This window comes from Hibiscus syriacus, unplaced genomic scaffold (assembly GCF_006381635.1).
Source record: "Hibiscus syriacus cultivar Baekdansim isolate YM2019G1 unplaced genomic scaffold, ASM638163v2 tig00112159_pilon, whole genome shotgun sequence".
Classification (NCBI taxonomy): domain Eukaryota; kingdom Viridiplantae; phylum Streptophyta; class Magnoliopsida; order Malvales; family Malvaceae; genus Hibiscus; species Hibiscus syriacus.
In genome coordinates this window covers 2,473,968-2,487,907 of record NW_024063263.1, presented here as the reverse complement: position 1 = coordinate 2,487,907, position 13,940 = coordinate 2,473,968, and the positions used below count along the sequence as shown (strand labels likewise).

Below are 13,940 nucleotides of genomic sequence, written 5' to 3'. Positions count from 1 at the left end.
TAAATACGGCGAAAATTGTAACAAATTTAATTATGGTTTCTCTTTGAAAAGAGAAGCCAAACCGGTGACGATCTCCGTTCTTCCCTCTACACTTTTTGCTTTGACCGGCGGCAGCTGCCACGTAGTCACCGGTAATTCATTTTCACCGGAATTTTCCTCCGACGAGGCTGTTTTATCCTCGCCGAAAATCAAGTCCAGCTCTCCGCAATCACCGGAGTCGAATGTTTCCTTGACATCAGTTCTATCCGAAACGTCGTCGGGTTGTGAAGAGGCTCTGGTGAATTGAGAGAGCCATTTGGCTCGCATGTATTCGGTTTTCCTCCAAGGAGGAAGGTGCATGCCTTTGTTTTTCAAGCTCTGCTTAGCCGCTTCCGATACGATCGAAACAATCCGATCGAGACGATCCGGTTTACCGACGAAAATGAACGGCAACGATTGGACGACCGCTTTGTAGGTCCCAGTCGATCGCGCCATCTCAAATTCTGATCGGAAATCAACGTCGATCAACATTCGCCCCTCTTCCACAAAAACCACATCTATATACTCATATTCACCTAAATTTAATAATAAAAAGAAAGAAAATTTCAATTCCGTATAGAGATTGCATTTTCAGTTTTGGAAGAATCTAGAAGGAAATGTCGTTACCGGCGGGGAAAGATGGAGATTTGTCCCATTTTGATTTGCAAATTGAAGAGTTGTAGCCAAGAGAAATTAAGTCATCCATAACGATCTTCCTCAAATCGTCTTTCCGTTTGCAGTTTCTGTTCTTTTCAACGATCATCGCGGTGTCAGCTAAGAGGTTTCTCTCGACGACGGTGGCGCATTGTGCCAGACTCTGCTTTTAAAAAAATCCAAAAATTTCAACATTGTTTGTTAAATTTTGTCGAATAAGGAAAAAGGAACTGGCATTTCTTTGATTTTTTTTTTTAGAAAGATTTACCTTGAGTGTTTCGCAAGCATCGGCCGGCGGTGAGCCGCCGTTGATTAGTTCGCCGAAGGCATCAAACTCGTCATCGGAGCTATCGTTGCTATTTCCGTTAAAGCAATTACAGCGGTTACGGCCGTATTTAGCAGGAGGCTGCGGCGGTGGCGGTTGCTTGTCGTAGTGGCTATCTTCAATGAAATTCTGTACCATTTTATCCAAACAAATCGAACTCGGCTCGAACTCAGTTGCTCCATCTTTGTTGCTGAACTGAGTTTCGCCAATGCTCAGCTTATCCGCTGCCGATGTTCGCAGAACGCTCGGAAACGGCCGGTCAAAGATTCTTTTAAGAAGAGATTTAAGAGCCGGTTTGACCGGTTCTGCTCGAGCCGGAGCAGTTTCTTTCTCCGCCCGTGAACCGATGTCTATCGGCTGAACCTTCATCGGAAAAACGCTCGAAGCTTCTCTCCCTCTCTCTAAAACTCTGCTTCTCTGCGTTCAGTACCAATCACGATCTTGAAAACTTAATACTCAGCTAAAAAAAATCAAATCAACTAATGACTGATTTCATCTGCATATACATCCAAAACAGCTGAACCTCCCAAATACAAATTACTGACCGAAAAATTAAGTTCAACATTTTAGAACCAAAAATGCTTTCATGCGCATTTATTAGCAAAAGTGTTAAGGAAGCTTTTCTAGCTCAAGAATGTTTAGATTGCTTTGTAAAAGACATGTCGACGGTGATAGGATATGCGAGTATAACGTATCGATAGAAAATAACTGTTCGCCGGAATATGCATTTTCCGGCAGCGGTGAATCGGTAGCTGGAGGGTTGCAAGAGGACTTTTCCCTGTTTTTGATGATGAGATAGAAAGAACGAAGGAAAAGGAATTCTGGCTGAGGCTTTTTCTAGTAGGAAAATCGAGATTTATTTTTATTTGGGTAAAATATATAGATGTCATTAAACTATATTCAAATAATTATTTTGATCATAAAATTTTTAATAATTTTCATTAAAATGTTGCAAAATGAATATTAATTTTATCATATTTTCATAAAATAATAATTAAATTTATTATTATTTTTACAATTGTTATAACATGACATGATTACTTTATAACTTTTAAAAATTCAATAATTATTTTATAATTTTAAACGTTTAGTGATAAAAGTGATCTTTTTAATATACTTTAATGACATCTAAGCTATTTTACCCTTTTACTTTTAGAGGAAAAAGATGGCGTGGACTTAGTAACCCATCAACAATCCTACGTGGCCTCGTTTATCCTAAACGACATGGATAAATTTTGTTTTGACACGCTAGAGGAAAGTGAAATTATTGAGTTGTCCTTTGCCCACTTTCCCACGATTTTCGGTGTTATTGGGAATTGTTGCTGTTACCGGTAGAAATGAGACATGGGCAAATTTGGAAATTCACTGATAAAAAACGTGAAGGGTAAGAAAGAAAAGGGGAATGGGGTTTTAGAATGTGAGTGCGGTAGATCATATTGAAAGGTCTGCACCAAACATTTTGCGACACGTGTTCCTTTGCGCTAATTTGGAGTTTGGACCGCCGATCACAATAATTTGGGTTTTTAAAGATGATGATAAACTTTTGTGGGGCCATTCATGTAATATTTAGAAATTACAAGTCAAAATTAAAATTAACATATAACTATTATTTTGTAAAAAATACTTAAAAACTTAATTACAATAATTAGTGTTAATGAGATGGATCGAGGGGCGGATGAGAGCAGTCGTCTCCTGAAATTTTAAAATTGTATTGTATTTTATATTGTTCTATATATTTTATATTGAAAGACTATTTTTGTCCACTTAAATTTTATAAGTTTAAGTTATCCCCTAAAATTTTATAAAATCAAGTTCATCCCTTAACATAAAATATTGTGTTTGTTCGTCATGATAGTAAGGAAATGTCATGCTTTAATTAAAATTAAAGAATAATGCGATAATTAGATGTAGATTGTTATGCAATTGAAATTATATTTAAAAAGAAATAAATAAAAAGTGGTCCACATTATAAAAAAGGAAAAAAAAAAGGGAAGAAATGTCATAAGATAGGTCACATGAATATTGGGTTAGGAAAGGTACAATTTGACAATGATAGATAACAATAATAATTTAAATCACATTTCCAAAGAAAATTTAGAGGATAATACAGATAATTCTCATCACTTTGTATTTATCTATAGTAATTTTATTTGGGTAAAAGTTTAGGTAAGGGTGGCTCTCTAGTTCAGGGTCAGTGTATACCTAAGATTTAATTGTGACGATGGTAGAGATTTGAACTTGGTCTTACAAGTTTAAATTCATGAATCTTAATTGTTTGTATCGACACTGGTTGCCATTTATCTATAGTAATTTATTATAAATTTGAATATATTTTATTTTAATATATTTATTTATGCATTGTAATTATTTTTTTTATAGAAGCAACTAATTTTATTTAAAATAGAAAAAAATCCTAAATTATAATAAAGATTTACAATCACAATCGTAAATTAAGCAAATAATTAGGGAAATTTCTTATAATCATTGAAACAAAACTAGTAACTTAAGATCACATTAGGATCATACAAGGAAAGGTTAAATCTAACCAAGAAACTCAAACAAATATAGATACAAACAAATCTGATCGTATCGACAAACAAATCACAAAAGGGGATCAAACTATTGAAAGACCAACAAACCGCAAATCGTAAATCAGACTCGAGCGACGTGAAAAGCTATCCACGAACGTAAATCGAGTATCCAAATCCAATTCGAGGGTTCAAAGTAGGGAAGATCAATAAGATATAAAATAAATACCATCTTGATCAGTCGTGATGATGTCAAATCAACATTTAGAAAAAATGATAGATAAAAAAATGACCAAAACATAAGAAAACGTGCCATAAAGGCATATGACAACGTGCAACACATGCATACTTATTGAAAATCAAAATAAAGTAAAGATACAATATAAAACAGAAAAATACAATAAAGAATATTGACGGTCGACAACCAACATTAGAATTGGTGTCAACACCAATCAACAAAGACGAAAAAGAAAAAGGACCGACCACACACAAATGCATTGTAATTATTTGATTATTGTTGTAGTAGTATGAATGTATTAAATGCAACTCTAATTGTATGGGAAAATCAAAGTTTTAGTGCAACAACTACAATATAACTTAAATTCCCAAAACTACCTAAAATCCTTCACCATAAGTTTTTCCAATTTTTAAAGGGCATTTTCTTATTGTGGTGGCTAAATGATTATGTTAGAAAATACTAAAATAGTTTCTTAAAAGGACTCAAATTTATATTTTATTGTTATCAAGTTCATGATTTCAAGCTAACTTATTACCAAAAAAAAAAGGAATGGAAATAAATAGAATGATTAATATAACTTCTTAATTCCATTTATAAAGTCAACTTTTCTATTAGTATGTGACGATTACAATATATTATATGTTATAAAGACTCTCAAGCATTTGACAATAAATATGCATATATTCATGCAAACGATGTACTCGAACATTAGACCTCAAGTGATGATAATTACCCCTTAACCGTTGAGATTACTTGGTTTGTGCTAATATAAAGTAATCTTATGCTAATATAAAATTCTGACTGTCGGAGGTCTTCCACGGAAGTTGTTCTCAATCTGGCGTTGGAGGCAACCTACTACCTTACCTCTCCTCACCCCATTACAAATGGGAATAGAGTCAACTAATTTCTCTTATGTTAATTAATGTGATCCTTTTGGGTAGTTATTTTTTTTTTTTCACTTTTGAAAGTTGTAGGGCTATTGCCAACAAATCCCTATATTCAAGGGCAAGCAAAGGATAATGAAAAGAGTTTGAAAAACATGACCCTAATTCCCACTTTCATCAAACCTCAAGTGGGGCCAAACATATTGTTTCAACTTTTTTTCTTCATTTATGGACTAAAATGTTTCCTACATTAGAAACATGCCATTAATCCAATAGTTTTGAGTTTGGTTTTAAGCATAATGTTGGGGTATTTGATGTGTCAAAGACTATTTGATTTCACTTTAGTGAAACTTCTTTTTACATGGTGTATATTGATGTTATTGGATCACTTAAAACATGTACCATATCTTCTCTCTCTTTTAAAAAGAACCTTTCTTTTTAACTTTTGAGAACTAAAATGCTTTTAGTAAATGCATGTTGATTTTTCTTTTATTAATCTCCGTAATTAAAAGGTAATATCTGTTTAAATATAATTTTCAACTCTTTAACATCGAACATTTATACCCAGAGACGGGCACATGATTCTATGTCACTTAATAAATAAAATATGCTAGTGTGGAATATGTTAATGTCATCATATCAATCGGCCAAACTTTGGTCACCACCTTATAATATATAGAGATATCAAAATGAAATAATATATGAACTATTAGCGTTCTAAAATGAAATGTCAGGGACATAAATTTTAGAAAAAATAATAAATATTAAAATGATTATTTAATTAAATATTAATTTTTTAATTTAAAATAAAATATTTAAAAGTTTAAAAAATAACAACTAAAATAATTATTTTGATACCAACAGAGGTTGGTTCAAGTGATAAGCAACTTGATATCACTTAAGAAATATCTCGAGTTTAAGTCTTTGTGAATGTAGAAAATTTATGTTGGAAGACTCACCTATTAAAACTAGATGTGTAACGAGGGTCGGTCTGGATTAATCAATGTGAAACTTTTGAACCGATAAGGCAATCAAAATAATAATTGTTTTTTCTCATTTATTTAAAAATGGAGATGATGAGTGACAAGGACATAAAGGCATCTGATAAAGAAAGCTTATGTAGTATATGAAATGATGGCAGTTGGAAGTGTTGTGGTTTGGATTCTTCCTTTGGGTATTTTTTTACCTTTATTTTTTATTTTGGTAAAACCAAACAATTATTTAATGCTTGCCCAAATTCATTTTATATTTTCATGTTATACCAAAAAAAATATTTAGTACATCAATGATGAAGAAAAATAATTATTTATTTTCACAATAATTGATTGAGTCTTATTTAAATATTTTTGTTTAGATAATTTATAGATTATGAATAATTTATTTAGGATGATGAAGAAAAATTAACGGTCATCTGAAATGAATTATTTGAACTCTATTTAGTGAACCGATTCTCCTTTTGCATTATACCGTCAAGCTAATGATCGAAACTTATGTAGCCAAGTCAGTGTTTGAAAGCAACAAAATAGTAGTAGACATCATTAACATCATCAAAATATGATTTTATCATATTTTAGTTAACAAGTTAACATTAAGCTTAGACGACCGTCAATTTTCTAACGTAAAATGACGAGTTTTGAACATACGAATAATTGAATGATCATTTTGTAACTTTTAATAGTTAATGGATTCAACAAAATAATATTGTACGATTGAAGTACTATTTTGCAACTTTTAATAATCGAGTCTCAACAAAACAACGTTTTATAACCGGGACAGTTGGTCGTGGCAAGAAAAACGGTTTAAAGACTGTCCGATTTACGTGGCCAAAAGATACTCTCGACGGTGGGATTACGGCGGACAGTTGGTCGACGAGAACTTGATCATGTTGAGGAAACGGATTCATGACATGAAGATCGTCGATAGAAACTACGAGCCTCCGTCGGATTGGATGGAGTGGGAGAAGCCGTATTATACGTCTTACAACGAGTGCGTTTGTCGAATCGTGGGGCTCTTGCAATCGTACTTGATGAACACCAAGCCTAGCTCGGCTCTTGGGATGTTAGCATTGCTCACAATGTGCTTGCAGGCATCCATGATCATGGTTTTAGCGCACTTGGTTATGGCTGCCAACGGAGTATTGTCCACCATCAATTTCCATTAACATTGTTGACTTTTTGTTTAGGACTATTGTGGACCTAAAAAAGGTTCAATGACTAAATTAGAAAATATTAACAAGTTCAAGGACTAAAAATTATTTTATCCCTTTTAGTTTATCTTGGAATAGGCTTATATTTTTTTGTTTGTTTGATATTAGTCACAAAGCTTATATTTTATCCCTTTTTGTAGATATTGAAATTTAAAATAAATTTTAACTGATATTGTGTTTTAAGAATATTTATATAAATCAACTGATTTAATTCTTTTGTTTTAATTAAGGACCATAATGGTCAACGAAGAGAAACGTTAATCAATGAGTCACATTGAATTTATTTTTTAAATTGAAGGATCACATTAAAAGAAAAAAAATAATAAGAGATACATTAATTTAAAAAAAATTACAAAAACCTCTTATGTCATTTCACCTTTATACAAATTTTAAAGGCTACTTTTTTCCTTATGTTAGTTAATAATATAACTATTTTATGGTTAACTACATGGTTGATCATTTATGTTTGTGTTTTGTCTATTTTTCTTCACTGATTTAAAAAAATATATAGAGTCACTTTCGCTTTTATTTAATTAAGATTTAATCACCACGAGTTATATGTGGTTAAAAATTGATATAATCATACATTTGATCTATATTATTTATATATTCTCTCAATTTAGTCTTATTTTTAATAAATTAAAATAAATTTAATTTACCAATCAAATGATGTCACTTGTCACTAGTACCACGTGTCACGGGTACCAAGTGTCACCATTTGGTTGGAGGACTAGTTTTTCAAAGTATTGGTGAAAAATAAATATATTAAATTAAAATAAAGTTAGTCCCCCAACTGAATGGTGATACATGACACCAATGACATGCGGTATCATTCGATTGAAGGATTAAATTTATTTTAATTTATTAAAAATAGGACTAAATTGAGAACACATAAATAACAAGGATCAAATGTGTGATTATACCAAAATATCAAGTCACCTAATATGTTAACTGTTAACGGCAGTTAACTCGTAGTGACCACATCTTAAATAAATAAAAATGAAAGTGATCATATCTTAATTAAATATAAATGAAAATGATCATATACTATTATTTTTAAAAATAAATAAGTAAAAGTGGACAAAATATAAAGATAATTATGAACTATGGAGTTCACCCATTGTTTTATTAACACCGAGTTCATTGACACTAAATTCTTGAAGAAAGATAAAGAATTTAACTATCAACGTTTGTAAATGAAATAAGTTAGATTCAGAATATTATTCTATAATAAATTTTATATTATTTAATTTAAATTGTTCGGTCAATATATCAAATATTAATATTAAAAATATAATTGTTTTAGTATATTAAAAATATCAATATTAACAGTAACATATATTCATCCCTGCAAACCTAGTAGCCCTAACAGGACCAAGCTGTTTCCATTAAGCATCATCTTCTCATTTGAATAATCGTATTCTTCTTCAGGAACTTGTTTATGTGCAAAACCAATGCACCCGAGGTTTGTTGCAGCCATGCCTCGAATCATTTGCTCCAGTTTCTTCCTTTCGTCTTCCCCGAGATCTTTCAACTCAGCCTCTCCTTTCCAGTGAACATGGACACTGTCGTCGTTGCTCCTCCCAACCAAAACTCCGCTTCGATTTTTCTGGGAATCAGCTTCAAGTAAGACTGCACAGCTCTTCTTCGTTTCCTCCACATCCATGTCGGCCCATGAAAGGATTGCCCTTTCTGCAGAACAGGAACCAACGGGGAATTCAAATTCCCTGGTGTTGAAAGCCATTCCCTGATGGATCAGTTGAACAATCTTTGGAGGAATTGAGGTTGAAGAAGCAGACTCTTGTGTGTATTGTTTACCCACCCAGAGTTCTGTCACTTTCATTCTGTTGTCGTGTAAATTTCTAATTAAAACAAATTATTCATAAAAAATATAAATAAAACATTTAAAATTTCAATAGAACGAATCTTTTATGCAAGTTAAATCAACAATGGCGGATTTAATAGTGTGGTTCGTTTTAGTACATAAACTTTTAATTTTTTTCAAAATTTAATGTTAAATTTTGAATGGATATTAAAATGAAACAAAAACTAAAGTTTTTAACGACATGATACTGAAGTGAAACAAAAATTAAACTTTATGTATGATTTTGAAGAAATTGAAAGTTTTGATACTAAAGCGGACCAACTGATAGTTTAGGTACCAAATGCATAATTTACCCAAAAAGTTATTCGTTTAGCTTTGTTTATAGGTTCAGAAGTGTTTTTACTTGGAAAACACTTTTGATATCAAACAGGGTTAATCCCTCTGTTTTCCAGTTTTAGTAATCAAAGCTGAACTGATAATGAAAGATACAACAAGCTCAACACATAACTGAGTATAAAAGCAGGGTTCGAAAAGAGCATAATCTGCATCATACGTGCTTTTATTTAAGGAACATTCATGACTTGAATGGACTGCAACATGTCCGAGACCGCGATTACGAGATCCCCCGATTTGATCATTCCTCTAGCCTTGAGTAACGAGAAGGTTTTGTTGAGGTTGCTTTCCATATCGTCGGAGAAGCCGAGACGGAAGGGAATGAGCCCCCATTGTAGGTTCAGACGTCTCCGGACAGAAGTTGTGGTCGTGAAAGCAAAGATAGGGCAATCCGGTCGGCAACGTGAAAGGAGAGACGCCATGTGGCCTGTCTTTGTGTACACAAAAAGGGCATCCACCTCTAAATTGTTAGCTGCAGGTCACATAACCAAACTCATGTCAAGACCACAATCAATGAAAAACCAACTCGGAATGAAATACTGGCTCAAAATGGGTATCCGGTTGCTTAGCCGATGGATGTTGATGCGTCATTTACTCCATCTATACCAAAGGTTTCGGAGAAATAAAATCGTGAACAGGAAAGAATGAAAACCAGCAACATCAGGCGGATATAAATTCACGGATCAATGCTTGTGCAAACACGTAATGACTAATGCCAGATTATGGAACCGAAGATTCTTACCCATCTTCGCCGCGGAAATACAAATCTCTTCCGAGATACTATCTGCAAATGAAGCTCCTACATCAGGCAGTACCATAGCCTCGTGGCGTTTTTCCTCCCTCCACCATTTCTCTATTCTCACACTAACACTTCTCAGAACAGCTAGTGCCTTGTCAGGGTACTGTCCCATTGCTGATTCGCCAGAGAGCATTAAAGCATCAGCTCGCTGCCTTACTGCTTCAGAAACATCAGCAACTTCAGCACGGGTGGGTGTAGGGTATTCAATCATTGATTCGAGTAGCTGGGAGGCAACAATCACTGGCTTATTTAGTTGCCTGCACACCTGAACAATCCTTTGCTGAGCTGATGGAACCTGTTCCAATGGTATTTGAACACCCAAGTCTCCTCTTGCGACCATAGCTCCATCTGATGCTAGAATAATTTCTTCTAAGTTCTTTAAAGAGTCGATACTCTCTATCTTTGCAATGACAGCTATGTCGCTGTATCAGAAGATTGCAATGCCAATTTAAGGAAAAGGAAAGAAAGATTGATCTGTGTTACTCATTTTAGGAACACTAGCACTTATATTACGAAATAGTATTTGGTTTCAGTCTCAAATTCTAATCTCTGTTGAAAGTGCACATGCAGCATCTACCACGACCATTCCAATCAAAGTGTAACGCAACATATGATACTTACCTACCGCGAGACCTAGCAGCAATATAGCTTTTAAGATGATTAATCACTTCAGCGGATTTGACAAAAGATATTGCAATAAAATCAACACCTTCCGCAATCCCAAAGTCAATGTCTAACCAATCCTGAAATGAAAAAAAAGCTTGATCATGCAACTAGAAAAAACGTTTTGGTTTCTCTATAAAAACATGCAGGCAACACAGATAACAAGAAGGTATACAAAAATAAGAAACGCATCACTATTAAAAGTTTGAAAATCATGATAACATACAGAGAAAATAGCAAAAATCAGATCCAAAACACCATTGGTGGGATTGCATGATTAGAGTCACACTACCACCTCATTTCACAAACCGACTTCAATCTATTAATTACAAATTTTAAATATCCTTTGACTTCTTTTAACAACATTACATTATCAATTCCTCATTGAATGGAAAATGCAAATGCAAGTTATAAAACAAAAATTCAGACAAATGCACGGTTAATACAGAGAAACTCTAAATTTCTTAATAGTGGTAGCTCTAATGTCCGATTCCATTGTTACTATATGTGACTAAAGACGAATCATAGACACCCTTGGATGAAACTAGCATTCACATTAGCTAAATCATTCCATAGCAATATCTAAAATTCAAAGTGCAAAAATAGAGGAACATGTAACAACCTTGGAAGAAATGGTAGGAAGCATAGCGTTACGCTCACGAACAAGACTCCCACCCCTCCAGAAAGTCAAATTGGCTCGAGGAAGCAGCAACCCCGGATCAGTGCACCTACACTTAACATCAGGACCAATCTTCTCAATCACCTCAAACCTCACCATTCCACCATCAACCAAAAGTTCATCCCCAACTTTCACATCTGTATAACAACTTCAAATAATCTTACTTAAATCACCAATAAACCAATTTGTTCAACATAATTACTTATGTTTTTACTGCAAGTACACAAACCTTCAGCAAAACCATCATAATTCACATTAATTGTTCGCTCAGGCCGCGGTGTACCGAAAGCTCTAACACTAAATGTCCAGATTTCTCCATCCTACATTTCAAATTAATTAATCCAGAATTAACTAAATAAACATATTTGTAACATGTATATCTTTTCTTCATTTTAAAATTTACCTCAGCTTTGGCGGAGGCAGCGCCACCGAGATCTCCCATGTGAATCTCGCTACCTTCAGTATCCATCATAATGGCGACAGCGAATCCTTTCTCTTCATTGAGTCTCCTCACCCGCTCGATCACCATTCTATGCCACTCGCGTGTGCCGTGACACATGTTGATCCGAGCCACGTTCATGCCTCCGACAGCCAACGCTTCAAGCTGCTCGAACCCGCAAGTTGCCGGACCTATCGTGCAGATAATCTTCGTCCGCCTCGTGCTCCTGAATCCATTCTCCTTCAGCTCCGCCTCCTTCACCGCGTCCACGTCGATCCCCGCAGCCGCTCCCGAATCCGACGGCACATGAGACGAAGCCGCCGCCACTTTTTCCGCCGACAAACCCCTTGTAGCTCCGTTCTGCCCGTTACCGGAATCCAACACTTGCGATGATGCAGCATCGAGATCTGAAGATAACGATTTAATGATCGTGAAAGAGTGTTTTTTGCTCGGGAAATTGAGTACCGGGAACCGGATGTAGGAAGTCGCGGGAACTTTCTGGAGATTGAGGTAAGGAGCACGGGAAGGAGTGAAGAATTGGAGGGAGTGCGACATTGTTACCGGGAAAGGCAACGATTTCCGGTGGCCGGAAATGTATGGGAGCAAGTGAATTTAGTAGAGGAACTTCCGTTTCTATTTTTGTTTCGAGGTTTTAAGGTGGATTTTGAGGCGGATAAACCGAAGACAAGTGCCGTGTTTGGGACTTGGGAAATATCGTCACGTGAAGCAGGCAACTCACTGAAGACAAACTCCTCTTTTTCTTGCCGTTTGCCAAACAGTGTCTTGAGAACCAATTTGCTTACGTGGCTTATTATAATTGGTTTGAAATCAAACAGTGAATTATATAAAGTATAATTTAATATTTATAGAATTTTACCTATTCAATTTTTTTTATTAATTTAAGGTAAATATCATATAGTATTGTTTAAAAATAAGGGTAAAGTATAGCAACGGTCACTGAATTTTTCTAAAACTTTCATTTAGGTCCCCCAACTTTTAAAACTTAAAATCAGTCCCTCAACATTTAGTCTATTTGCAATATGGTCCCCGACGTAATCGGCCGTTTGACATCGTTATACTATCGTTAGTACGTTTTCAATATGGTCACTAAACTTTTCAGGTGCTTGCATTTGGTCCCCCAACTTTTAAAACTTACAACACAATCCTCAATTTCATTCTAAACCTCAAATTTCTTTTCGATCTCTAATTTCATTTTTCGCTTCTCTCTTCTCATTTCCAGCGTAACTTTTCAGTCGGGGATGCATGGGAAATTCTAATCTAACTTTGAATTACGTGGAGGTGTTGACTTGAATAAGGGTCCATTGAGAGAAGACCCGACCAAGGGACTATCGGGACCATCAACGATTCAAGGTGTAATGTTTGATACATGTCATCTCAGGTGAAGCATATATGTTCGATGAAATGCTTGTGAGAAAAAAATGAGGTTAGAACTACAGAGTTGACAAATACTACTAAGATGAACTAAGTATCATTGTTGAAAGTCACTAACAGATGAACAAAGTTGGAATTATTTTGTATAAATGGCATATAATAATTTATTCGTTTAATCCTTATGGTTATATATTTTCCAACAGATGATCAAATATAATAAAATCCCAAATAGCGCATTCACCTCTCAATCTCTTTCGCAACTCGAAAGACATCGTGACAGAGTCAAGTAGATGCTCCAAATATACTACCCTGTCATGATGCCTTTCGAGTTGCTTGCATGCAGAATTGTCTTCTAAAGCTATAATTCAATACAATTCAACTGTCAAATTTTCAAAACATGTAAAAAAATCCAATTCGTTCATGATATATTAGTCCCATAATCAACATGAACTTATTAAAAAGAATACGAGCTCATAGGACGCCGAAAACCACAAGTCGGATCAATACAATTCCAGTAAACTAGTACCAGTAGTCTCTAGGATTGAGCCTGGCGATTTCACTATGTCGATACTCACAACCAATTCCATGGTTTAAAGAAAAACCAAACAAGAAGATCAAGAAAATAAATACCTTCTTGCAAGTGAGGGGAAAGGCTAAGAAATAAACGCAATCGATGTTGCACTATTTGGGATTTCATTATATTTGATCATCTATTGGAAAATCTTTAACCACAAGGATTAAACGAAGAAATTATTATATGACATTTATACAAAATAATTCCAGCTTTGTTGGTGACTTTCAACAATGATACTTAGTTCATCTTAGTAGTATATGTCAACTCTACATTTCTAACCCCAATATTTTCTCACAAGCATTTCATCGAACAGCTATGCTTCA

General features: G+C 34.5%; 2 protein-coding genes across 2 annotated transcripts; both read right to left on the bottom strand.

Annotated features, from left to right (window-relative positions):
- Window positions 1-1,800, bottom strand: LOC120175160. Its single transcript, XM_039181853.1, has 3 exons — window positions 941-1,800; window positions 646-835; window positions 1-554 (listed from the first exon to the last, which is right to left on the bottom strand). The coding sequence occupies exons 1-3, from the start codon at window positions 1,364-1,366 to the stop codon at window positions 31-33; spliced, it is 1,140 nt and encodes a 379-aa protein (XP_039037784.1). The 5' UTR covers window positions 1,367-1,800; the 3' UTR covers window positions 1-30.
- A 7,434-nt stretch (window positions 1,801-9,234) lies between these two features.
- LOC120175159 (pyruvate kinase isozyme A, chloroplastic-like) lies at window positions 9,235-12,372 on the bottom strand. The gene is made up of 6 exons (XM_039181852.1): window positions 11,616-12,372; window positions 11,442-11,532; window positions 11,156-11,349; window positions 10,492-10,613; window positions 9,814-10,292; window positions 9,235-9,543 (listed from the first exon to the last, which is right to left on the bottom strand). The coding sequence occupies exons 1-6, from the start codon at window positions 12,204-12,206 to the stop codon at window positions 9,242-9,244; spliced, it is 1,779 nt and encodes a 592-aa protein (XP_039037783.1). The 5' UTR covers window positions 12,207-12,372; the 3' UTR covers window positions 9,235-9,241.
- Window positions 12,373-13,940: the final 1,568 nt, after the last annotated feature.